The 26,721-nt window shown below is 41.9% G+C and overlaps 1 protein-coding gene across 2 annotated transcripts in view; it reads left to right on the plus strand.

Moving 5' to 3' along the window:
- The window catches only part of slitrk4 (SLIT and NTRK-like family, member 4), a 140,919-nt gene that overhangs the window by 95,702 nt on the left and 18,496 nt on the right, over positions 1–26,721 (plus strand). The window contains exon 3 of one of the 2 annotated variants that reach the window (XM_079669350.1): positions 10,108–10,585. The exons of the other annotated variant lie outside the window; for it this stretch is intronic. Coding sequence (XP_079525476.1) covers positions 10,108–10,151 — 44 coding nt within the window. The 3' untranslated portion in view covers positions 10,152–10,585. Of the gene's footprint in view, positions 1–10,107; positions 10,586–26,721 lie in introns of those variants that run through there. 2 annotated transcript variants of the gene reach the window in all.

Here is a 26,721-nt window from a genome sequence, read left to right on the forward strand (position 1 = left end):
TAGCCGCTCTAAAACTAAACCCCGCGCGTCATGGAGCACGGAGAGTGATGGTTACTGTGAAATGCGTAATGGCACTGCGCCACTGGCTGCACCCGACTTTTCTGGTACGGGGCGTGCCTATGGGTGCTGTCCTTTCACGGAAGGTGGTCACCACAGACGCATGTCTGACAGGCTGGGGAAGTATTTACGAAGGTCGTCCGGTGAGGGGTCTCTGGAGCAGAGACCTCCAGCGGTCGCACATAAATTACCTGGAGCTTTTAGCGGTGTTCCTCACCCTAAAACGCTTTCTGCCTTTTCTCAGAGGACACCATGTCCTCGTGAAGACGGACAACACGACCACAATATCGTATATAAACCGACAAGGGGGTTTGCGCTCTCTCCAGTTACACATGCTGGCACGCAAACTGATCTTGTGGAGCTGCGGCCGTCTCCTCTCTCTGGGAGCGACGCACGTACCGGGTGTGATGAACCTCGGGGCAGACCTGCTGTCCAGAGGTGTACCACTATATGCAGACTGGACTCTACATCCAAATGTTGTGAGCCAGCTGTGGGTGCGTTACGGCCGAGCCGCGTTAGATCTGTTCGCATCAAAAGAAAATGCTCACTGTCAGCTTTTCTTTTCAATGCGGGATCAAAACGCACCATTAGGCGTGGACGCGCTCGCGCACATTTGGCCTCCGGTCCTCCTGTACGCGTTCCCACCCCTGGCGCTGATACCCCCAACTCTGACCAGAGTGAGGGAACGGCGACACACAATGATCCTGATAGCTCCGCACTGGCCTGCAATGTACTGGCTGGCGGAGATATATCAGCTGCTGTGCGGTCAGCCGTGGCAGCTCCCCCTACGCAGGGACATACTGTCTCAGGCGGGGAGGACGATCTTTCACCCACATCCGGAGCGCATGGCCCTATGGGCCTGGCCCGTGAGTGGTATAATCTGAATGCAGTGGGTCTCCCGCAGAAGGTGATAAACACTATTCAGAGTGCAAGAGCTTCCTCCACTAGGTCTCTTTATGACTGTAAGTGGAGGGTGTTTGAGGACTGGTGCCTTCAAAAAGGGCACACCTCTTTTCAATGCCCTGTGGGAGTGATTTTATCATTTCTACAGGACCTAATTGATAAACACAGAGCTTTCTCCACGATCAAAGTCTACCTGGCTGCTATTGCTGCATGCCATGTGGGTTTTGAGGGTAAGACGGCCGGCCAACATCATCTGTTCTGCCGTTTTATGAAGGGAGCTCGCAGGCTTCTTCCTGTTTCCAGGTCACTGGTGCCCTTATGGGACTTGACAGTGGTTTTAGATGGGCTCACTCGAGCCCCATTTGAAACCCTGGAAGAAGCTGACATGAAGCACCTGTCACTCAAGACAGTGCTGTTACTGGCCCTGGCATCCGCCAAGCGAGTCAGTGACATTCATGCGCTATCTGTACATCCTTCATGCACTCAGTTCGCCCGAGGGTTAACGAGAGTGTTGCTGAAGCCCAACCCTGCCTTTATACCTAAGATGGTTGGTTTGTGTACCCCCTTTGACATTGAGGCATTTCCTCCGCCACTGTGTCCATCCGGGGAACAGTAGCCGAATTTGCTATGTCCAGTCCATGCTTTACGCACTTATATGGACAGATCAAAAGAGTTTCGTCATAATGACCAACTCTTTGTGTACTGGGCTAACCCTCAGAAGGGCAAGCCTGTTACTAAGCAATGGCTCTCTCACTGGATTGTGGAGGCAATTGCTTTGGCTTACACGAGTCAGGGTCTGCAGGCACCTTCGGGTTTGCGTGCTCATTCGACTCGTGGTCTGGCTACATCCTGGGCTTTGTTCAGGGGTGTTTCCATCCAAGACATTTGTGCAGCGGCGAGCTGGTCCTCGCCGCTCACTTTTGTCCGCTTTTACAGATTAGACGTCTCTGCTCCCAGTGTGGCCCATGCAGTGCTGGGCCCCCTGCTGAGTTAGAGCTCTAACTGTTAAATTCTGGTTTGGTTTGGTGATTTTCGAGATAAGCTCGTCTGGCAATACGGGAGCTACAATATCCCATAGTGAGACATCGAACGGAGTGTTACGAATGAGAACTATAGGTTACTTACGTAACCCCAGTTCTCAGAGTAACATGAAGTGAGATGTCTCACCAGACGGCCCTCCTTGCTATGGTGAAGCGAGAAGAGGTGCTTATTTTGAATGATGCATGCGGCGTAGCGCAAGCTACTTATAGGGGTTAGATTCCCTGACGCTGACGTCAAGATCACCAGCCAATCAGGATTGGCGTAATGAGATTGATGCTTCTGTTTGCTCCGCGATGAGGCGCATCCCATAGTGAGACATCTCACTTCATGTTACTCTGAGAACTGGGGTTACGTAAGTAACCTATAGTTTCTCATGCAGCGCGCTAAACACTGGGCGGGGCTTCAGGTGATTATGCAGCAGCTGATCTGATCTCTCTCTCGCGTCCGGTTACACTTTACTCGCGTTTATGTCCATATCGATCAGATCCAGCTCTCCTGATCGGCCTTTATAGAGAGCACCGATCAAGCTATTAAGAGTGAATATCGGCCGATAATGATCGGCGGCCAATCGATCGGAGCATCCCTAATTATTTATTACCTAACATTTTGACCGGCAGGTTTTGAATTTACCGGTTTTTATTCAATTTTACCAGCTAAAAACCGGTAATTACCGGCTAAGGAAACCTTGGTGTGTAGATGTGTGTGTAGATGTTTGTGTCGGAATAGAAACAGTTTGTTGTTGGGGTTCAATGGACAACAAACAGTGCATTTAAACAGCAAAGGCAGCATTTCCTAAGAAACTGGATGCAGTCTGTTGCGATTGAGCATTGTCTGGTCCAGGAAGAATACTTGGAAAACAGGTGGATTGGACTAAACACATCAGGGGAGAATAATGTGGCTTTTCCATGTATTAAAGTCTTTTGTGTGATATTTCTTCAACTAAAGCAACAAGCAAAGTGACCGATTGAGTCTCTAAACCTCTTAATTTGACAAGGACATGTTCAATTGACCCTTTACTTCCTTTTATTAAGTTACCCTATTTACAGTTCTTTTGTACAAATGTGAAGACTTGTTCCATTGAACCTTAAAAGCATTTAGTTATAGAACAAGACCACTTCAGCTCCGCTCTAAAAAAAAACGAGTTATTTAAAGAAATGAGTGATGCTCAGGGCTAAAACATTACAGCACAGTGTTAAGAAACCGCAACATCTAATTCAATAAAACAGATATAAGAACAGAAAAAAAAGTATTAGATAATGGAAATAATTTCACACACAAATTATGTTAAAGATTGATTTAACACATTCAAATATTGATTTTGCAAACCCCCATTGACTTAACTCAGGGTATATGCAGGAGTCCTGAAGTCAAATGTAATACCTTTTAAGACCTCCTCTCCACTTGGAATTCTGACCGGTTACCTTGGCGACACACTTCACCTCACATTGACTATATACAGTATTGCTTGTCCTTCCTCCTTATCTTCCAACCATTTGGACGCAGACTTGCATTTCCCCATAACGATGTTGCTTAACAACCGGCGTAAACAGACTTTCGCGCGCTATGAAGCAGTGAGCGTGCAATGTCCTGTTCAGATGACGTCAAACCCAACGGGATGCCATAAATAAATTACACAGAATCACACTACACACCTACGCAATGATTACATTCAGGCAAACTGTAGAACACAACTTCTTTGGACAATTTATATATTTATTACAATTTTATACAAGCTACAAAATGTAATACCTTGGAAAATGCCCATTAATACTTTTTAATAGCCTTAATTTTTGCTAAATTGATTTATACACTTTGAATACTTTTTAAGACCCCGCGGACACCCTGTAACATATCTAGTGGGATATTTCTTCTTTTTGCTAAATCATTTTAATAGATTAATATTATATAATAAGAAAGAAAACTAGAAAATGCATAAACCTCTTACAATTGAACGTTTTGTTGAAGAACCGTTGCAGCTTTCGGTGAAATGTCAACGCGTGAAGCATGTTAGGACCGTGAGGAGCGTCAGAGTCTGCTTTTTGTGTACTTTCGCATCAATAATGTGGCCTTTCTGGCAGTTTTACTATAGGTGTGCAGCTGCTGCTATGAGGAAAGATCAGCCTGAACTTACAATGGGCCTTAATGGAGACATGTTGAACGTTTTGGTCACTTCATGCCTTCAAGAGGCATTTTGTTTAATTATTTTGCTTAATTTCTTTCTTTCTTTTTTTAACGTAGGAGAGGTTTTCCTACGTTTTTCATGAAAAATGGTGCCGGGAGTTATGGCAGGATTAAAATATTTTTTTGTGGCACATTTCAAGCACTCCTCCACTCTGTTTTGAGATCAAAGTTTCAAGATTTAAAGGTAAGGTAGGTAAGAATGGAGAAACCAGCTCGAGTGTGCTATAATTTGAAAGTACGCAGCCGAAAACAATCTGCCACTTCCTTCAGACTTCCTTACAGAGCCCCTCTTCCAACCCACACGAACGTGCACATGACCAATGAGGGCACGAGATAAGTTTGTGCCCAGATGGAAGGCTGACAGGCAGGTAGGCCATCCAGTTACTTTAGCCGGGCCGGCTCAGATGATTGGTCGTGCTTTTTCCAGTACTACGGCTTCCGCAGATGAAATTTTTTTATGGATTTATTATGAAAGCATTCCAAGTAATATAACAAAAAGTGTTTCTGAAGTGAATTACCTACCACACCTTTAACGAGCGGCGCAATACACACTAATGTTAACATCTGAAGAAGGCCTCTATACCAAGCTCCAAACTAAGTTAAATATCTCAAAAAGTGTAAAAGATAGGAAATATCGGAAGAACAAGATGAAGGTCTTGTGATCATTTTAAAGTTGGAATGAAGTCTCTAGCTGAAAGTATGTGGAAGGAGTAGCATTTTGCGCACGGTGTAGGTAAAAGAGGATTTGAAGGTTCCTCCTATTGAGTTCCATGTTAAAAAAAGAGTTTAAAAAGCTGAATATTTTAAAAAGTATAACACATTTTGAAAAGTTGAAAGTTTCCCATCATGTGCTGAAAAGGCTGAATATTTTTGATATTTGAATGGTTCCTGCAGCTGAAAGTAGGCTGAAGTTATTGAGAGCCAAAATATTGGTTGAAATAATGAGAAGTGGATTAAATAGTGATTAAATAGTGGATTAAATAGTGATTATTATAGTGAGTATTAGTGTGAATGCTGTAGCACAGCATTCACACTAATACTTGGGGCAGATGAATCCAACTCCATGTGGAATTAAAAACTAATGGATCAAAATTCCACCAGTTGTGACTGCAAAAAACATGGCTGTTATATATGATTGAATGAACACTGATGATTAACCCTCTGTATAGACTTGAAGATCATTTTATTTTTTATTTTACGGTCTCCCTTTGACACAGTGCAAGGTCAAATCGCAGCTTTGTCTCACAGGCGCAATGACACCATAACCCTAACCCAGAACCGTGTGTTTAAGATACGATTTTTAGAAAGTGTGCGATACCACAACCATGATAGGTCCTTTAACATAAGGTCATAAATCAGCAAAACATAACATTTGGCCGGTGCGTCCAGTAGTATGCAGGATTAGATGTGGACAGACACATCATCTCCTCCAGACTAGTAGATACAAATAATAAGATTATTTTGGGCTGCGGCTTCATTTCAGAGTAGGCGTGGCACAAATCTGATCCGTACCGGTTTGGATAAACCAGACGATTGTAAGAGGATCATTTGGATCGGCAGCATTTGCAAGGACTCCAATCTTTAGCAGCTGCAAATCCACACCCACACTTTTTGAAATTGTAGGCTAAGGCATGTTTGATTTGATTGTTTTGTGCTCTCTTTTAAATCTTTTGCTGTCAATATACCTCCAAATGTTTGGAGAATCAACAGCAGGGTTAATATGAATAAGGAAATCTATATTTTGATATGCTTCAAATAAGCCATTGAAGTAAGCGGCACAACATGCATGCGAAGGCTGGAAAGTTGTATGTTATGAGGGTGTTTGTACCCCTCGCAAAGTAGCAGCAGCAGAGCAGCCAAAGAGCCATCTGAGTCATCATCATACACAACATGAACAATTTCCCTTTTAGGATACTCCAGTGTGAGTTGCATGATTTGGAACTGAAATGGCGTGGTCATTCCCTCCTCTGCAATGCATCACGTCTTTACTTAAGGCGGGAGAAACTCTCCGGTCATTATAGCTCAAGGCTCAGTTTGCTTAATAGAAGAACCAGGCATTATGACCAAAACTACTAACCCTAACCCTTTTCTGCTCAGCTAGTTCATATGAACTGTGATGTACTATCCCACTTAAATTCCCCTCTCTTGGCAGTTCAGATAAATAAAGATACTATGGCAGAAGTTCCATTATTTCGCTTAAAACACGCTGCCACATAATCTCCTCTGCACAAGCTTCCAAAGAAACCTTACTGTTGTCCTCTCCAACCTCTTCTACAGTCATTGGGTTGTATCCAGTAATAATAATACACTTTATTTATATAGCACCTTTCATGCTTGACACAGCCCAAAGTGCTTTACAGAGTAATGGATCTATAAGTCGATTTATATGTTTTATTAAATATATGAACCTGCAAAATATCTATTCAGGGTTCCTGCAGACTTTTTAAAACCTTTTTAAGACGACTTTGAATAGAATTTAGGACCTATTTCACGGCAATAAAGTATGAAGAAAAATTGCTATGAAAGAAGAAATACGTCCCATAATTACTTACAAAGTAGCCTAAATGTATTCATGTTCAACATAAGAACAATGACTGAACATAACAGCCTAACAGTACAGAACTGTCTTAGCGTGTTAGACAAAAAGTGTGTATGTGTGTGTGTCTGTGTGTGCTTGAGTGTGTGTGTTAGGGCTGTGCAATTAATCGTATTTTAATCGCAATTACGATTTTGGCCTGCCACAATTACGAAAACAACATCATCAAAAAAAATGATTATTTTGCTTTGCTAGGTTGTGACAGTGCACTCCAACATATTTGATCTAATTAATTTTAGTCACATTTATTTATCATATTTATATATGTTAAGTAGCTTGTGGAAGTGTGCTCCAAAATATTTGTTGATCTTGTTTATTGGTATTTATTATTTTGATATTATTTATTTAAATGTATCATTTATTTAATAAATTGTTGTATTGGTTTTTCAATTGAATTTACACGTTCAGGATAATTGACAGTTAAAAATATACTGTTCAAAATTATTACTTGTTTTAAAGTTCAATAAATGGATGTTTTCAAAGTCAATGAATAATCGTATTTAATAATCATGACATTAACATAATCGTGATTATTGCCATAATCGAGCAGCCCTAGTGTGTGTGTGTGTGTGTGTGTGTGTGTGTGTGTGTGTGTGTGTGTGTGTGTGTGTGTGTGTGTGTGTGTGGGGGTGTGTGTGTGCGTGTGAGCGTGTCATACTTGTCAACCCTCCCGATTTTCGCGGGAGACTCCCGATTTCATTGCCCTCTCACGGTTTTCCTCCCGGGGTCACAAAATCAGATTTACTCAGGACTGTTTCCACTCGGACTTTAATACAGCTACACCATTGTTTGTTTTCCATGGTAACACGTCTCTTTAGTAGCGCGCGCAACTGAAAGTCTGAGAGGGTGAGGCAGATAGTCAGAGAAAACAGAACAAAAATCGACAACTACTCTACTTTCTGCTCACTCCTTTCCTGCCCACACATGCTCCATCAAGGATGGTGCTACAGGCCGCAAGGCATTGCACTTAGAACTACAATATAATAAGCATTTTAATGTTAATCTAACAGCTCCGGCGATCCACCCCCCCCCCCATTTTGCATTTTGAAATGCTCCCGATTTCTGAGGTCTCAAGGTTGGCAAGCATGGTGTGCGTGTGTGTGTGTGTTGTGTGTTGTGTGTGTGTGGGAGAGAGAGAGTAACAAGAGCTATATTCAGAGCTCTGCTACCTTGGCTACACTATTTCATCGTTGCTGTTGTATGATTGGTGTTTAGCTACGGTATTTAGCATCTACAGCACCTCCGCTTTTAGGGTTGACGTAGACCCAAACGTCGCCCGGAGGTCCCCCTGTGTTGTTGCGGGAGCTGCTGCACTAGCTAACGCTGCATTAGCAAAACAAACGCTGCTTGTAAGTAGATCCGAAGATACCCGAGTTTCTGACTGCCGCTAGCTGAAGCTTGGTTGCTAGGTTACTAGCTGGGTGTTCTTCAATAAGGGGCCGGGGGAAACAAAGTTAGTGATTACTGGTTCCATGTTGATTTATTTCAATACAAATTGTTGGGGTGAACTGAAAGGCTCTTACCGTACTGGTTACTTTTCAGCCCGGACATTTCCCCCAAAACACATTTAGACGCGATCACAACACAGAAGTACCTTTCAAATCCCATCATTTTTAAGACCTTCTAAATCATATTTAAGACCTTTCTTATTTTTTTAGTCATATTTAAGACCTTTTTAAGGCCTTAAATTCAGATTATCAAATGTAAGACTTTTTAGGACCCCGCGGGAACCCTGTCTGTCCAATAAATGTAGTGGATCAAAGTTGTCAATTGAAACCTTTTCCATACATCCATGTCCCTTTCAAGGCTCAGTGACTGAGCCATTTTGTATTCCTTGTCCTTTATTCATTTGTTGACAAAAGTTATAGATATGACATGGTACATGGTAACTTAAGGGTTCACCTTGGTTGAAGTTCCAAATGATCTGAAGGTAGAGTTAAAACTCTGCAGACCACTGATTGGCCAGAATGAATCACAGCACAACAGCAACATCCTGCACCACACCGCCAATTTAATAACGACCATTTTTTTTTGTATTCACTTTTACAAATGGCAACCCTCAAAACTCTACTACACCAAGTGCAGGTTAAGATGATGACATGGCAGAATCTTCAAACATGATTTCCTCTTTGCTCACCATGAGGTTGGGCGCAGAGCCTTACGGCGAAAACTGTCAGCTTGCGCCGCTTAGCACATCTGTCATCTAATTGGTTGCACATCAAAAGGTCAGTGGTAAATGAGGTCAAAGTTATAATAACCCACCGCCCTCTCATCAGCAAAGTGCCGTTTGAAAGTGTATCATGTGAATGCATCGTATGACTTCAGGGTCTATCCACAGTAGAACAATAAATAGAGTAGGACTGGTAACCAAAGAGTCAATTCGAGCTGAACCATGCCATGGAAATGACGCATAAGGACAAGTGAAATTGTTCGAAGGTGCATTTCTCACAACCACCTCCTCACTTTGTTCCCAACACAAATGTAACCAAGTTTTGTACTTAATTTGACACAAAACTAAAGGTGTAATACTGGTTATTTTAGTGTTTATTTGGCCCCTATTTTGTGATACAAAGCCCACCACTGCCTCAAATCCGTCACAGAAGACACCTTTAGATCAATCAAATCTATGGGATTTATTATCACAAAAACATATCAAAAACACAAAACAGATTTAGTGGGTTGTCTGAATTGAAACAGCAGTTAATTGAACCTGGTTCTTCAGGAGTTAATAGAGGTGAGATCTTGCTGATCGTTGGTGGATATGAGCCAAGCAGTAAACTTACAGGGACTCAATAACTTCTGTTAGGTCAATAAGTAGGTCTGAGTCCTTTGCCGGAATACATTTTCAGGCCTCTCGACTCCCAAGTCAAGCAGGCATGGGGATCGCAGCAGAGAGAGACAGTCTCCCGATAGTGAGAACTCAAAGTTGCCCGTTTTAACTCGAATACCCAGGAAAGGATTTACAGCAAGCATATACACGGCGGGCGAAGTAATATGCCTAAAATGGGTAGGAAAAGTATTGCACCAACAAAGGAAACCGACGAAAAGGAAGAAGGTCAACTGTCACGAGCTATTAGCATTAGGAACATGGACGACACGCAGCCGGACACGGCATCAGTAGCTTTTATGTGCGCTGCTCCTCTAGCTTGGAACACTATGCAAAGAAATTTGAAACTGAGCATTTTGGTTACCCTGCATCATTTTAAAGCTCGGATAGATGAAATGTTATTACATATCTGATATCTGTTAGATATTTGTGAATAGGTTGCTAATGTATACCCCTGTAATTATGTTGTATGTGTCCTTGTTGTTTTCTGTTGTTTGTACAGATGGAGCGATTCATTTCGGACAGTTTGAAACGCGAGGGCCGTGATTGGTACGTGATCTGCCCTCGCTCAAGGGAAAACCTCCAGCTTGACTTGAGACCGCCCCCGTGATAGATAAACGTATTTATAATGAAGCCAGCTGCAATGGATCATTTGTCCACCAGGAGGTGCAGTGGGGTTCCACACTGGAGCTCATGTGAAATAAAGTCAGATACAGTACGCTGGATGTACAACGGAACTTTGTTAAGATCCATATGTCAAGGATATCATACTCTGTGCTAAATAAGAGACATGTAATCATTTACAAAACATCAACATGTTGTTATTTAACAAAATAATGTTGTTATTCGAAAAAAACGAACGGGAGGAAATGCAGCCCGGCTCTCGATTTTTAATCCTAATTTAATCATCATCTTCACCACGATCATTTATGTTTATGTTCGCCGAATTGACATGAAATCACAGACACATATGAATATACTGTATTCAACTTCATTAAAACGTTATTAACGTGCCTAAACTCAGTAATTCACCCAAAATATGTATATTTTAATGGAGCTTCGTCGGTCGATCAGGATCCCAAAGTGTAGCGGAGGGATCCTCATCTGGATGAAGGGTGTTATTTTCCCCATAAGGAACAAGTCGCTGCAAATTATCTCGCTTATTACATGGCCACATTCTCAACAAAGTAACGACATGACTCCCAATATTAATTGAAATGCTTTTATGGATTTAGAAAATGTTTTTATTGATTTAAAAAATAGTTGTATGTATTGATTTAAATTCACATGCATCCGCTAAGAAAAATAGTCCGTTGTTACAGTTTTTTAAACAGTCTGAATGAAACGGCAGCTCTCAGCTGTGTATTTACACAACTAATGGCCCATCAACCACAGCTCTCTCCCCCCCTCCCCCCCCTGATCTTTCTTCTCCAGCAGCTAAATTAACAGTAGGTTACTCTGAGTGACCATAGACTGTATGTGACAAGCTTACAGTTAGTGACGTAACAACACCATAAAAGCTGGTGGGTTGAAAGCAATACGGGAGGTAAAAATAACTACAATAATTGTGACTTATTTATTGTGGCTTTTATGTTTTTAGGTATAAAATGTTATGTAATTCAGGCTTATAGTTCACCCTTCTCTAAAAGCCTTCAACAATGACAATATTCATTGTAATTTAATAAATCCTTCCAACACACATTGTAAAAAATAGCCTACTGTAAGTTAAGAAATCATTTCAATATGTACATCTTCTGATGTAACAACAATAACATTATAAATAGTAACATAGCTGAACATGGTATTGCACATTTAGCTTTGAGTGTTACTGACCTGAGATGTTTTTATTACATGAATTAAGGTGACTGAGGTTTTTAACATACAGGGATGCAAACTCATCTGTATGAAAAAGGTGACAATGATCCGAGCCCCCGGCTCCCCCACCCCACGGAATGACAGAGGATTTTAGCAGTCAGAACAACTAAAGCAGCAGTGTTAATAATAACAGAAACGCCAAAGAGTCACATAATAGAAATATATAAAAGCATTTATTTCAAATTGTGGAGCAGTCAGTTTATAATTTTGGCAGCACTGTTGAGCATTTTGAAAATGTATTGTCAGGCCTCTGTGCAAGGCTTAAGTCTGTTTATCTTTATAGCCACATGGTGTAAAGTAACTAAGTTCATAAACTCAACAAGTAGGCTACTATACTTGGGCACAATTTTGAGTTACTTGTACTTTATTTAAGTATTTCAATGTTTTGCTACTTTGTTCTTCTACTCCACTACAGTTCAGAGGTACATGGTGTACTTTGACTCCACTACATGTATTTAATACCTTTAGTTACTTCACAGATCTGGATTAATTAAGTGAAATATAATCAAGTGTTAAATCAGACTTTAGTTCCACCTGGAGTAAATCCACAAGCTACCCTGCAGTATACAAAGTCATTCAAACTAGCTGCACCTTTAGCAGCTTTGAGAACACTTTCATGATCAATCATTATAAAACATATCATATATATTATTCTGAAATGGACCAATCTGCACAATGACTACTTTTACTGTCGCTACTTTCACTATATTTTGATGATAATACTTTTCTACTTTTACTTGAGGAACATTTTGAATGCAGGACTTTTACTGTAACAGAGTAGGCTATTCCTACACTCTGGGACTATTACTTTTACTCAAGTACAAGGTCTGAGTACTTCTACTTTTACTCAAGTACAATACATATACTTATACCACCTCTGTTTATAGCCTATGAAAAAAACTATTAGAAATAGAAGGCTAAAGCTAACGTTAGCAGATAGTGACAATGTATGCTAGCTAGCTAGCTCAACGATTCCTTAAATAATATTGCCACAGAAAAACTTTTCAGTTCACATCACGCTCTGCCGCTCCGACAGGGAGCTCTGCTCTGAACACCTGAACGGCCCCGTTCTAACAGCTGTTCACCAGCGGTCCAGTCTGTGCCACAGTGACTCCGGACGCACAGTTAATATTAACGAACGCACCCGTAGGTAATGTAGCTGCTGAAGCTAGACCATCATCTCGGAGCAGCAGAGCCTTATTATACATCCACCATGAGCAGAGCCGACAGGCAGGAAGACTCGAGCACACAGCTCGTACTTCATTATAATATATAAAAAAAGAACACCATGCGTGTCATGATGGCACATAACAGCTCACGGCCGCAGATTACTCCGGGTCCCAGCCCCCCCATACCCCAAAAATATTTGTATTGCAGATCTACATGAATCACACAAACGACTTATTTTGGATTCAAAACGGCGAATTTCGCCGAAAGGTGACAAGTTTGCATCACTGAACATAGACAGAGCACAACTGAAACATAACATCTGAAATGATGTAACAACATAATACACTTGTGGGGATGCTTGGGATGTGAGGAGTGAGGGACACGGCTTAGAACGGGCGTGTCGCCTGGCAGGACAGGAGAGTGTGTGCACCAGTCTGCCTTGATCTATGAATTCATGTCCGTGACACTCACTGCTGCCCACAGCTGTTTTATAGAAGGAAATTCCTTCACTTCATGAAAGTGTTTTAACCACACACACCTCTACTACACACACATGACGGGTGTTATTTTCCCCATAAGGAACAATTCGCTGCAAATTATCCCGCTTATTACACGGCCAAATTCTCAACAAAGTAACGACATGACTCCCAATATTAATTGAAATGCTTTTATGGATTTAGAAAATGTTTTTATTGATTTAAAAAATAGTTGTATGTATTGATTTAAAAAATAGTTGTATGTATTGATTTAAATTGACATGCATCCGCTAAGAAAAATAGTCCGTTGTTACAGTTTTTTAAACAGTCTGAATGAAACGGCAGCTCTCAGCTGTGTATTTACACAACTAATGGCCCATCAACCACAGCTCTCTCCCCCCCTCCCCCCTTGATCTTTCTTCTCCAGCAGCTAAATTAACGGTAGGTTACTCTGAGTGACAAGCTTACAGTTAGACACAACACTGTCATTGCAAGTGACCCTCAGTTAGTTGACTTTTATGTTCAACTGCTAAATTCGTTACTGATAAAAAATGGCTTCTACTGTACCTAATTACCTTAACACTAGAACCGCCAGAGGTTTTTGTATAGGCCTACCTAAACCTGTCAAATCCCGCTATTAGAATGCAATTTTTAACAACATAGGGTGCTACATAACACACTTTCAGGAAAAGTCAGGGACTGGGAGACTTTAATATTTTTTTGAAAAAAAGTTACATTGCACACACACAACACACATCACACAAATTGACCCGATTGGCGGTTCTAGTGTTAAATAAACTCACTAATTAATGAAACCAGTTCAATACGCATTATTCTTATTCTTATCATTCTTTATGAGCGTAGAAATAGTCTTAAAATCAGATCTGTTTTTTAAATGAAATCTGACGGCAGGCAGTTAGCTCTGATCACCTATGACAAATGCGCCGCACCTAATCGCTGGCCATTCAGCCACAGACACTGTTCGAAATGGGGGGGAGCTAGGAGGAGCTTGGCTCCCCCGAAGAGGGAGGGAGCTCCCCTGAAGGCTGACTTTGAGATAAATAGGGGGAGCCCAAAACAATCGTGCATATTTGTGTCACACAGATTAGAAATGTTGAGTTTCTGTAAATAACAGTTCTTGAAATAAATAATAGTTATTGTTCATTACAGTTTCTGAATATTTGTTTTATATTTGTGAATATGTCTGGGTGTTGCCATCTGTATGTGGCGGCGCTGCATTCTTACTTACGTTGCTATGATTATGGCGGTGATGCCGGCGCGGTATTTGAAATGTTCATATTGATATTTTTTTCACTCTGGCTGTGTAATAAAAAAATATGGCAAAACGAAAACAGCCAAGCGTCACAGCTTTTGGATTCACAAGCAAAGAAGTGAAGGAGTCTAAAAATGACAACGTGAACGGAAAACAACTTTTAGTTGGCCGGCTGTAAGTGGCGTTAGGGTCGAGTTTGACAGCTCCACAACGAGGGAGAGGCCTGCCGATGCGGAGCCTGAAGAGGCTTCAACAACGGCCACATCCGCCGGCATAGTGACACCGTCTGTATTAGTAGAAGAGTGTTTTTATAGCAATTGATCGCATCCGCGCTGCTGCGCCAGTCAACAGAGCATGCGCGTGACATATTTAGTAGCAGGATGTGCTCTGAAAAATAGGGCTCCCCGAAAGCAAATGGGTAATTCGAAAACTGACAGAGCTCCCTCTATACAAATCAAACTGTAGACGGTGTGAAAGCACCTATTGTTTTAAATAATGGTCGGAATGTGACCTGTGAGCCTTCTGAATTACCGTGGGACAGCACATTCTAAACTAAAATGTTCAATCAATAAAGTAACATCTTATCTTATCTTAATAATATATTCATATTAATAATAATAATAAATCATACAGTATGTGTCCGAAAGGGAGCAGGAGGAAGCAAACACAAAAATATACTGCATATTAAAGCAAACGATTGTAAAGGTTAAAGTATGAGCATAACAAATAAAGACGTGTAATGTAAACATTTACATTATAATTATGATTATTTAATATATAAAGACTATATATTATTGAATTACAAGATTAGATATACTTTAGTTGATCTAAAATATTGATGTGTTAAAATGCTCTTCAAAACACAACTGAAAGTCCATGAAACTTGTCTTTCTGTATTTGTGAATGAAGCGCCATCTCCTGGTTAAAACCTGAAATTGAAAATCTGGCAACGCCCTCTTGGAAAATAGTGGGAGGGCTTAACATTCCTCTATACTGGTCTTTGGCTGGTGGTAGGCAGGAAGCTGTAAGCTGGAGTCCGAAATGCAGTGCTCCATCTGTATGTGTAACCAATGTGCTGCAGGTGGGGACATATCAACATAATTCGGCCTGGAAAGAGGGACCAGAAAAGGCTGTCCAATAAGTCCATTATTATTTACAATGTTTATCGAGGCTTTAAGTCAGGGGTTAGTCAGGAAAATAATGTTGTTAGCATAAAAATACAAGGCCAGGAACATAACATGTCATTATTTGCAGATGACGTTTGAATTCACTTGTCAAACCCAGAGAGTTCAATTTTGAAATTATTAGCATTCCTAGATGAATTTAGCTCCGTCTCAGGTTATACATTGAATATACAAAAGACCCAAATATTAAGTTTCAATTATAGGCCAGATTATAAAGTCGAACATCCAATTAAACTGGCATCTGGATCATATCAAATACCTAGGAGTTAACATCCCAGAATACCTTACAAAATTGTATGACTTAAATTGTAATCCGTTGATTAAAAAAATTAAGCAAGACATAAAGAGATGGAATTTAATACCAATATTACGTTTTGAATCACAGATTGAATCAGGATCTTGCCTAGGATATTATATTTGTTTCAAACTCTTCCAATAGAAATAACAGATAAACAATTCAACAAATGGGACAAATTAATTTCACGATAAATTTGGCAGGGAAAAAAAACGAGAATAAGATTTCAAACTCTCAAACTGAGGATTTTGTTTAGTTGGTGTCCGAGGCAGTTCCAATACAGGCACAATTAGAGGATAAAGACTAATTAAAAACCTAATGGAAACGGGTAATAAGTGGATCAATCTGACTCTGAAAACATGGTTAAAGGTTATAACAAAGAGTGGCTTGACTTTACCCCGAGTAAGCTAGACACAAGCTGCAAGGGATGGGCTGATCGGGGCCTCTCTTCCTACTGCACTTTTTTTAATTGGGGGACACTGATTTACATCTCTTTCTGACCGTTAGAGCCAATAGAATTGAAGGGGAATCTCCCCACCCACACAAATGGTAAAACAAAAAGGTGTGGGCTTTGCGAATGCAAGTTTGCATCAGAGTGAACCTCTCGCTCTGACATCTGGAAACGGAGAAGCAGGTTTATTGCTCATGGATTACCAGAAATCATTCAAAGGGACACAGACACATTGGACTAAACTATGGATTAACTTCAGCAGCGTTTTTATCGTTTTAATGCCATTGAAGACCACTTTTGACCAGACAACGACCAAGGTAGGCCATGTTGCCGGTTTTAGCTACCTAGCGCCACATGTTTTGATGTTTGTTCTTGTTAATAGCTTTGCGAGTTCTTATCATGGAGTGATGATGTATGTACCCATCGATTCTGTGTCACCTCACGATGCGAATCGGTGGGTTGGAGGTGCAGCTACAATAAGTAATAAGGGTGTTATGAGCAGGGACGTGCACATACATTTGGAGGGGCTATTGCTCTAAACTGGAAAAAGGGCCTCCCACCGAAAAAAGACCTTTTGAAAATTGTAACTTGTTTTTAATGTAAAAGAAACCAAACGATGTTTACATTAACTCATTTGAAGAGTAATTCACATTATCATCTCATAACAAAATAAGCTAAGGCGACTACTTGCATTCGGTGACTTGATTTTAAAAATGAAAACTAGGGACATTTTTTGTTTTGCATTCCATATCTCATTAAAATATCTAATGTTAGTAACTATTAAAGACACAATGGGGACAATTCTGTTATAATGTTTGACCAGACCATTGTAATTGCTGTGCAGTCCAGACATACTGATAAAATAGGACCTCTAACTAATAACCTAAAAGGTGGGGTATAGGTAAGTTTGAGAAACCGGCTCGAGATACACTTTTAGTTATATTCCATGGAATGCTCTTAACATCCCGATAGCAATGAATATCTTAAATGCTTTGACAAAAAAATCATAAAAAAATGTCATCTGTAAAAGTAGTACTGTAAAAAGCACGACCAATCATCTGAGCCGGCCCGGCTAAAGTAACTGGATGGCCTACCTGCCTGTCAGCCTTCCATCTGTGCACAAACTTATCTCGTGCCCTCATTGGTCATGTGCACGTTCGTGTGTGTTGGAGGAGGGGCTCTGTCAGGAAGTGGCAGATTTTTTCCGGCTGTGTATTTTCAAATTCTAGCGCACTCGAGCTGGTTTCTCCAAAATTACCTACCCCACCTTTAAATAAACTCACTAATTAATGAAACCAGTTCAATACGCATTATTCTTATTCTTATCATTCTTTATGAGCGCAGTAACGGTAAGGTATCTAATTACTTATTTATTTAGTAATCCATAACTTAATAACAGAGATGGTCAAACTAAAGTAGAGACATGGCAGAAGTCCTACAATGAAGCGGGACAGTGAACTGTTCACCCGTGAGAGGGCAATCAAGAAAAGAGAGCAAGCGGCCCCGTTGAGGGAGTTTACTGATGAAAAGACAGAAAGACAGAAGCACAATAACAACAATTAGGCTATATTTAGGTGTTTTTTTCTAAATAAACGACGGTATCAAGAGGAAGTAAAGTCCCCTGGTTTGTCCCTTATACCCGAACTGCCATGAGACAACTCAAAATCAAGTTTCCAAAATCCGACACTGAGGTGGTCTAAACGCACCGGCAGATGACAGCACTGACAAAGTGTGTTTCCCGCAGCGAGACGCTACACTACTAATTGTGGGCTCATCATGTTGATTCGGCCACAACAGAAAAAAGAAAAACAAACTCTTGCTCTCTTCAGAGGGGCAGGTCAGCCAAAAAGGCTAAACGGGCCGTTGCCCGGGCAACATTAGCCCGTACCTGTGCACGTCCCTGGTTATGAGTGAGTTTCTGTGCAACACCCCGTTAGCATTTTTCGCTCGTGGCTAATTCATAGGCTCAGCACTAGCTTTGTGGATTTAAAAAAAAAAAAAAGATCAGTTTGCTGAGGTTCTTCCCGTTACATGGATATAAAACATTCATAGTTTATTGAATATTAAGAAGCCCTCGGACGCTGTTTCTGCAGATGACGCATTGTTCCGCCCGGTATCGGGGGTGCACTGATCTATGCTGTCAATGTTTTATATTGAAAAGAAAACACTCCATGTTCTTTTGTGCTTATTGTTGTGGTTTTGTCAAGAAAAAGAAAAAAGACGGACCACTCTGTAAAACTATTTAACTACATATGTATATGTACACTGAAGCTGAAATGTGATCCACAAAAAAAAAAGTAAAACAAATAAACACAAAATAATATAAAATCCTTGGATAAGCAGCAGCAATACTTGCAGTCCCCACACTAAAGGCTAGCAGTTTGATATTCTCTGGAATGCAGCAAAACAGCTTTTTTATTTTCTTATACAACTGTCCAGAACTTATTTTCGGAAAACTCTTGCGACTGGAGGCCATAATGTATCAAAACATGTGGTCTAATGGAGTGCATATGACCTTACCTTTCAAATATGCTGTGACTCATAAACTTCTCAAATACCTTGTCACATTCTACCTTTCAGGACAATTTCCTATACATGGACTGAAAATGTCAACTGTCATTTAAAGTGACGGGAAGAACTCTTTCTTGTTCAAAACACAGATGATCTGTTCTCTGCTGCAATGAATTCACAAAACCCCAAGGAAAAGTGGCTATCTGGATCAGAGGTGGTGTAAGTGCAATTTATGGCTCACCAACCTTAAATGTTAACACAGAGACAGATCAATAAAACACAAACACAGACATGGTTGAGATTAATTATTATTCAGTTGCGCAACAACAATAATAATCTTAGTACATCACCCATCACCTGCTACAGCAGTCAATCATGGAAATGCCACACGAATACAAGAAACACAGGGGCAAATATTCGTTTTTTTAAATGACACACAAACATGTTCCCTAAATGAGGTTAAATTGTTGACATAGGTTCAGGACCACGGCCACCCCTATTTATATCCGGCAAAACTACCGGCCACTGCTTGTCTCCATCCTTTCAAGGACTGACAGCCAGACCGTGATTCACGCCGCGCGTCATCACGGTTCAAACAAGCTAAACGCTACCACGAGAACATTCAACTCACCATGGATCCCGAACTGCTGATCAACTCACCGGAGTCAGATGAAGATCTCTTCGACATCGGCTACCCGCCATCCACGTTTCAGCAGTCGGATCTAAGCCAAGCATCCGAACGGAGCCGCGTGCTCTCGGCAATCAGTGTCCCACACACCAGCCGCCCCCGCTCCCACTCAAGCTCCCCCAAGAGACACCTCCAACTCCAGACAGGTCCCAGGCTGCGTCTACTCCACCAGCGAGGGCAAACAACTGGGGCCACCACAGGCACAGCCAGCTCCAATCTCCCCACCAACGGCAGCCTGCCTCATTAGCAGCCCCCGGCCACTCGCAGCGGCGCACTCGACACGCCTATCGGACGGAGCCGCGCTCCGAAATGGAGCCCGAACTCAGGAGGTGGACAGTCATTCAACTCCAACGCTTCCTGAAAGAAAACGGCATCCACTTTCACCGAAATGACAACAAGGCTAGACTGTTCGACCTCTACAAAGCCTACAGCAGCACAACGGCAAGAACAACGAGACACACAGAGCAGGCACAGAGGGCAATACGACCTGGCCCCCACCAGCACCCCCTGGTTGGGGCTAGGTCGTATTGCCCTCTGTGCCTGCTCTCTCTGTGTCTGACATGTCGCAGCTCATGTCAACCTTTCTCTCATCCCTGTGCTCACAGGCTTCTCAAAATCCCCTTGCACATACATCCCTTCATCCCTCCATCCCTTCTTCTTCTTCTTCTCTACCTTCAGCAGTCCACAACAACCCAGCTTCTGCTTACCTTCCTCCTTTATCAGCTAACCCCGTAGCAACAGCGCCTCACCCAGTAACCCAAGGGGCCATGCTACATGCTAACCCATTAGCCGACTCTTACCCAGTACCTTCTTTCCCAACTGGTCTACCCTTTCCTCCTCATAGAGCTCGACATGGCCTTACGCTTCGGAGGCTCAGGTTTTTACATCTACCACGTCCACTTTGCTAGCCAAGCCGCCGGCCGCATCAAGCAGTTCAACCAGGGAACATACTGGGGCGCTCTGGACTCCGAGCTTTACTGCCGCATCTTCGCAGCACGCGCATCCCTCTCTTGCCAATTATGCGGAGCCCCCTCCCACCCGGCCTCAGCGTGCTTAGTCAGCGCCCCACCACCCGAGCCACCCCGCTGACTCCCCTTTCCTTCAAGAGGCAACGCCTCAACCTTCGACTGCCTGTCACCTGCCGCACCGCCACCTCCCATCATCCCTAGGCCCGCAAACGAACGTTCACCAGCCAACGCCCCCGTTTCAAAGGGTGTTTTACAGACGCGGAAGGCCAATCCTCTACCAGGGAGGCAGGACGGTGCGCATCAATGACCTAGGCTGCTCTCTTTCTAGCTGCCGTCTCATGCACATATGCTCTTTCTGCGGCGGTGCTCATGCCAGGAGCACCTGCCCTCACAACCCAACTACACCAGCAGATTGACTAGCACAGCACCTCAGCACACCCGTCAAGATAAGCAACTTAGCTAACGCCTCAGTGAATCATCCAGATAGTTTGTTTACTTTCTCACCAACGGCTGGTTTCCATGGTTTCCACCCAGGCATAGCAATACTGCCTGACACATCTCACATCTGCCACAACCTTCAGTCCGCTTTAACAGAACCTCACACCTTCGACACCTTACTGGCCAAAGAAGTCAAAGAAGGATTCATGATAGGCCATTCAATAGTCCCCCCTTTTTCAGTGTCCGCATCAGTCCAGTAGGCATAGCTACTCGGAAATACTCCAGGAAAAGAGGCTCATAATAGACCTGTCTTCTCCACACGGCTTAGCCATCCCGAGCATTAACAGCGTCATTCCAAACCCAGACTTTTCGATGCAATACGCAAACATAGACCACGCCATCACCCTCATCCGCTCAGCAGGCCATGGAGCATGGCTCTCTAATGCAGACATCGCCAGTGCACTCAAGACCTTGCCTATTCACCCAGAATTCTGGCGTTTTTTTGGAGTGTACCGGAAGGGAGCCTATTACTTCTCAGTACGCCTCACATTCGGCTGCAGAAGCAGTCCCAAAATCTTTGATTCCCTTTCAGAAGCTCTGTGTCGGATCTTGACAAACAACCACAGACTCCCCTATGTGCTTCATCTTCTCGACAATTTTCTCACGGTCACTCCACCATCCTCACCCCCCTGCCACGGGCTGAGCACACTCATACAAACATTTTTCAGACCTTGGCATTCCTCTGTCTGAAGAGAAAACCTCAGGGCCTACAACCTCCATTGAGTTTCTAGGCATCACCCATCTTTCCGGGCTTCTCTACCCTCAGAGAAAGTACAGCGCATCACTCTCCTCTTGTCAAACTACTTACAGGCAGACAGATGCACGAAACGGCAGCTGTTAGCCCTCCACGGCAAACGACTCTCTCATATTCACATTCCGGAATAAAACGGATCAGCTGGGAATTTCTTTCCCCATCCACATCTTCCGCCTGAACTCGTATCCCAGCCATACGAGCCACTAACCAAATACCTCAGCGCAAGGTACAATGCACACGCAACGCCTCAACACCCACTCTTTCTCACCGAAACAGGGAAAACAGCCACACGTTCATGGTTCCAGAAACACTTCCACAATGTGTTGCTTATTTTGGGGGATATGCTCAGAACACTATTCGAGCCATTTCTTCCGCATCGGCGCACCGTCCACAGCAGCTAGCACCGTCTTGAGGTGGACAATGCTCGTTGCCAAGAGTGTTTAGGAGCAATTTGTCTAAACATTTAACAAAAGTGCACCACATTCAGACGGAGGAATGCACCGGGTTCGACTTTCTTTCTAGTAGCGCTGTAGCCCCATCCACGAGTAACGTTTCCACGTCAGGTGTTATGCTAGCAGCAACACACGGAGTTAACTCAATTATACAAACATTGGTTAATGATTAGAGGTAACAGAGTTACTCTTTATTTTGTTAAAGTTTCAGCTATTCTGTTTACAGTTCTGTCATCAGATTATTTAATAGGATTTGTTAAAACATTATTGTTTCTTTTGATGTGAAATATTATTTATTTAAATAAAAACCAGTGTTAATTTTGTAAACAATTTGTTAAGTTAATTTAATAATATATGTATTTTTGAATCAAGTATTCATCTTTATTGTCTTCATTGTTAGTTTCCACATGCCTAAAACAACCTCAAGCTAAATCTAAAAGTTGATGGCTAAATAAGAGCGTTTGAGATATTGTGCAAGGCATACAGTAATAGTCCGAATAGTCGATTAATCGTTTCATTAATCAATAGATTAATCGATTATCAAATTAGTCGTTTGTTGCAGCCCTATTGTAGTTATCATGTATAAATAAAACGTGTTATTCAGCAACCCTTGCAATTTGGGATTTTTTTTGGGTTGGTAGACCTCGGTGAGCTGGTCATTTCAAAAGTAGCTCACGAGCCAAAAAAGTGTGGGCACTCCTGATCTAGGCCCTCGGCCGCTCGTCATCCCAAGCGTACCACGCTTACATCCGCAACAATCTCAATGATCTCAGACAGGCACACGCTCAAGTCAGCTGCTTTTAATCCGACTCTTTTGGGGGCCCGTAATCAGCCCACGCAGATCATGCCGGAGACGGAACCCCCACTCTGAGTCTCCCACTGCACGGACCACAGCTCGTCCCCCCAGATCATCCATTCACCCACCTCACATCATTCACATGTTACTTCAATAAACGTACAAACATCACACTGTTGTGGCGTGGTTCCTGCTAGTGAAATGAGGTTAAATTGTTAACATAGGTTCAGGAGCATGGCCACGCCTAAAACTCCGCCTCGAACCACGGCCACCCCTATTTATATCCGGCAAAACTTCCGGCCACTGCTTGTCTCCATCCTTTCAACCCACCCTCCCTCTCCCTTCTACCCATACAGTTCCCCTTCCGACTCACACCGAGCGATACATCCATCCATCCCTTCTTCCCTCCCTCCCCTCAACATCCCTACATCCCTCATCCCTACATCCCTCCATCCCTCATCCCTACATCCCTCATCCCTCATCCATACATCCCTACATCCTCCGCCATCAACATATGTATTTAAACTGTGCATATTTATATACTGTATATACTAACATCTTAATTCCAGGTGTCGTCTGGGGGCCCGTAATCAGCCCACGCTTATTGGCTATTGTTAACATGTTGACATGTTAAACGACAATGGTGAGCAAGGTAAACAATGTTAAACATAAGCATGTTAGCAACGTCACTGTTAACATGTTTGTGTCTTTTATGTTAATTGAAACATCAGTTCTTGATTAGTCCGATGGTGAACTCAACTATTCAATTTGTATCAGTCTTTGAGTGGGGAAAGAGTGGGCATGCAACACATAGAGTCGATACATTTTGCAATTACTTCTTCATGTACCAAGTTAATGTTTGTACATGAACTGGTATTTATCTACCATAGGCTGACTGAAATTAGCAGAGGCATTGATCACGTATTGATCACTGTGTTAACACCCCACAACCTGCTGATAAGCCACTGCTGCAGCCAAGCAAAGTCAACACCTGCAGTGTACCCACACCCAAAGCAGTAACCATGATGCCAGACAGAACATTGCATGATTCTTCTTCAATCCCAGGTTGTTTAAGATTATGTTTAATAATTATGTTTTTTTATACAACACCCAATTTCTTGTCTTATTACTTAAATAATAAACATTGCACTATTTCTCTATGTTTTATTCCCCATGTTTTTATTTTTAATTATTTTATCCCACTTTATGCTTTGCTCTTGCTGCTTGTTTTACACTGATTGTACAGTATGTCTTATTTCTTACTGATGTAAAGCCCTTTGAACTGCAATCCCCTGTATGAAAAGTGCTATACAAATAAAGTTATTATTATTATTATTATTATTATTATTATTATTATTATTATTATTATTATTACTACTGCTTGTATGGAACATTTTAACACTGTAATACAGAAAATGTTTAACATTAAAAAATATATTTGTAAGTTTTCAGGGGACGTTTAAATTGGAGTTAGACGTCCCCTAAAACTGTTCTTCACACGCTTATCTATTTGTCTCTAAATGTCTGTGTACAGCTTAAGGTTTTTTTTCATAATAATTATCAACTTAAGTTCACAGCGGGGAGCCTAATCCTATGAAATAATGTGCTTTGGCAATAGAAGAACAGGATGACGAAAATTGGAAACTGTAGGAGGCAATATAATGCTGTGGTTTTGAACAAATATAAAAAACATAGACAGGTTGGGACTGAAACTGCTAAACCTGGTAAATCCAACAACAGAGAGACTTAGAGGGAAAAGAGCTTAAATGAAAAAGTGACCATATAGCATAAACAGGGAGCTCTTCTGTAGGTGCAGTGGTGTTTATTCAGGGGAAATAGGATTAATATAATAACATATTAAACTATGTAAATCTGGCTTTCAGGGCATCACAAAAATACAGAGAATGGAGTATATATTTAGGATTAAATATAGAAAGATAATGTCAATGTATTCAGTGTGGTTATAGGGTAAACAACAACAACTGCACTTTATGAGGCTACATTGGAATGGTGATGCATCACAAAACGCCAGCAGCTTCTTGCCTTTTCCCTCATTAAAATGTGCACTGCAGAGTCATGTAATGTCAAACCCAGCCATCTCACACCCACTCACAAACACACACACAGAAGTGCACACATGGAAATGAACACACACACTCAGACCAGCCGTGGGCGGTCAGTTAGCGAGTTGGTGGTGCTGGCTGAGGACTACCGTGACCTAAAGGCCTATAGATTGAGCGTTTACGTGTCTCGGTCGTCTGTTTCAAACAAAAGCAAAAGTCCTACAGCCTTTAAAGTGGCTCCTATCAGTGGTAGTGTTTATTATAATTCAACATATAACTACATTGCAGAAGACATCTTGATGCAAAGGTGGGGCTTGAAGAAAGCCATGGAAACACAGAAAACGGATACATTTCAACCTCTGGGGACATGAAAGTCCAATGTTGTGGAATGTGGTAATAATTTATTCTGTGTACAAAGTACATACTCTGGAGAACTAAGGGAAGGATCATACCATGCTCACATGCTCTTCAGAGGAACAATAGGATTCATCTTCTGGGGAACACGAAGTTCAAGTAGGCTACAACAATAATACTTGATCTAGAACAAAGTCTCATCTCTTCATCCACTGCGGCATAAAGGTCCAAATAAATGACAAATACTCATGAAATGACCAAATATGCCTATCTGTGAGTTGTAAGCACTTCAAATATAGGGTATTTAGCCTTTTGAAGCCGTCTTATTTGAACAGCTTCTCGAGACTTCCACAGGTGTACAGTATTTCCAGAAGAAGTTGTCAGTTAGTGTTGTGGTTATTGACTAAGAACTAGATACATGTCATGGGTAGTGCTGCGTACCGGTACGCTGAACCGGTACTGGACTTGTAAAAAGTTTCGGTTCAAGTCAGGTTAAAACCGGAACGTCGGGAACCGGTACTTACGTATATTCTCCTTTTTGTTCTAAACCATCTAAAACCTTCCATAGATCGAGAAATTTGCGCTGAGAAAAAACGAAAAACATTGTTTTGGCTTCTGATATGGCGGCCATTACTGAGCTCACGAAGTCTCGCAAAATATCGCAACTGCTCGCGAGATCTGTGTGACGTCAAGGGAAGCTGGACACTGACAGCGTGGGATGCTGGTTGCCATATTTGGTAGTGTAGCTAAGCTAACTCCTTTGTATGTATGGTGATATAGTGTCTGCCGAAAGAGCAACACTTCACCCAGACAATGTCAATATGTTGTTGTTCTTGAACAAGAACGCATAGACTTGTACTCTTGCATATTGAGTCTTGTATGTACATCACTATGTATGTAGTTGTGTTGTGTAGTTAGTAAGTAACACATGTAGAGTTCTAGAAAAGACATGGTGTAGACACAAGTTGGAAGGGGGCACAATAAACCTGACGAGTTTGAATTTGAGTTGATTATGAGTTTATTTTCAATTGATAATTAGCTCACAGTAAGTTCACTTTAGTTACTCACACCACTTGACACAAGTCCGGACTTATAAGTCCGGACTTGAACCTGAACCTCTGGACTTGAGTCCGGACCTGAACCTGAATGTGAGTGCAGGTACACAGCACTAGTCATGGGGGTTTGCTTCAGGTTGGGTTTGAAGTGAGACTGAGCAATCGAGATGTTAGCTAATATTAGCACTTCATAATGCAAGTTATTCCCACAATGTTATTTACACCACAGCCATTTTTGAGTACATGTACCTGT

The sequence above is a fragment of the Notothenia rossii genome (genome assembly GCF_949606895.1).
Source record: "Notothenia rossii genome assembly, chromosome: 3".
Taxonomy (NCBI): domain Eukaryota; kingdom Metazoa; phylum Chordata; class Actinopteri; order Perciformes; family Nototheniidae; genus Notothenia; species Notothenia rossii.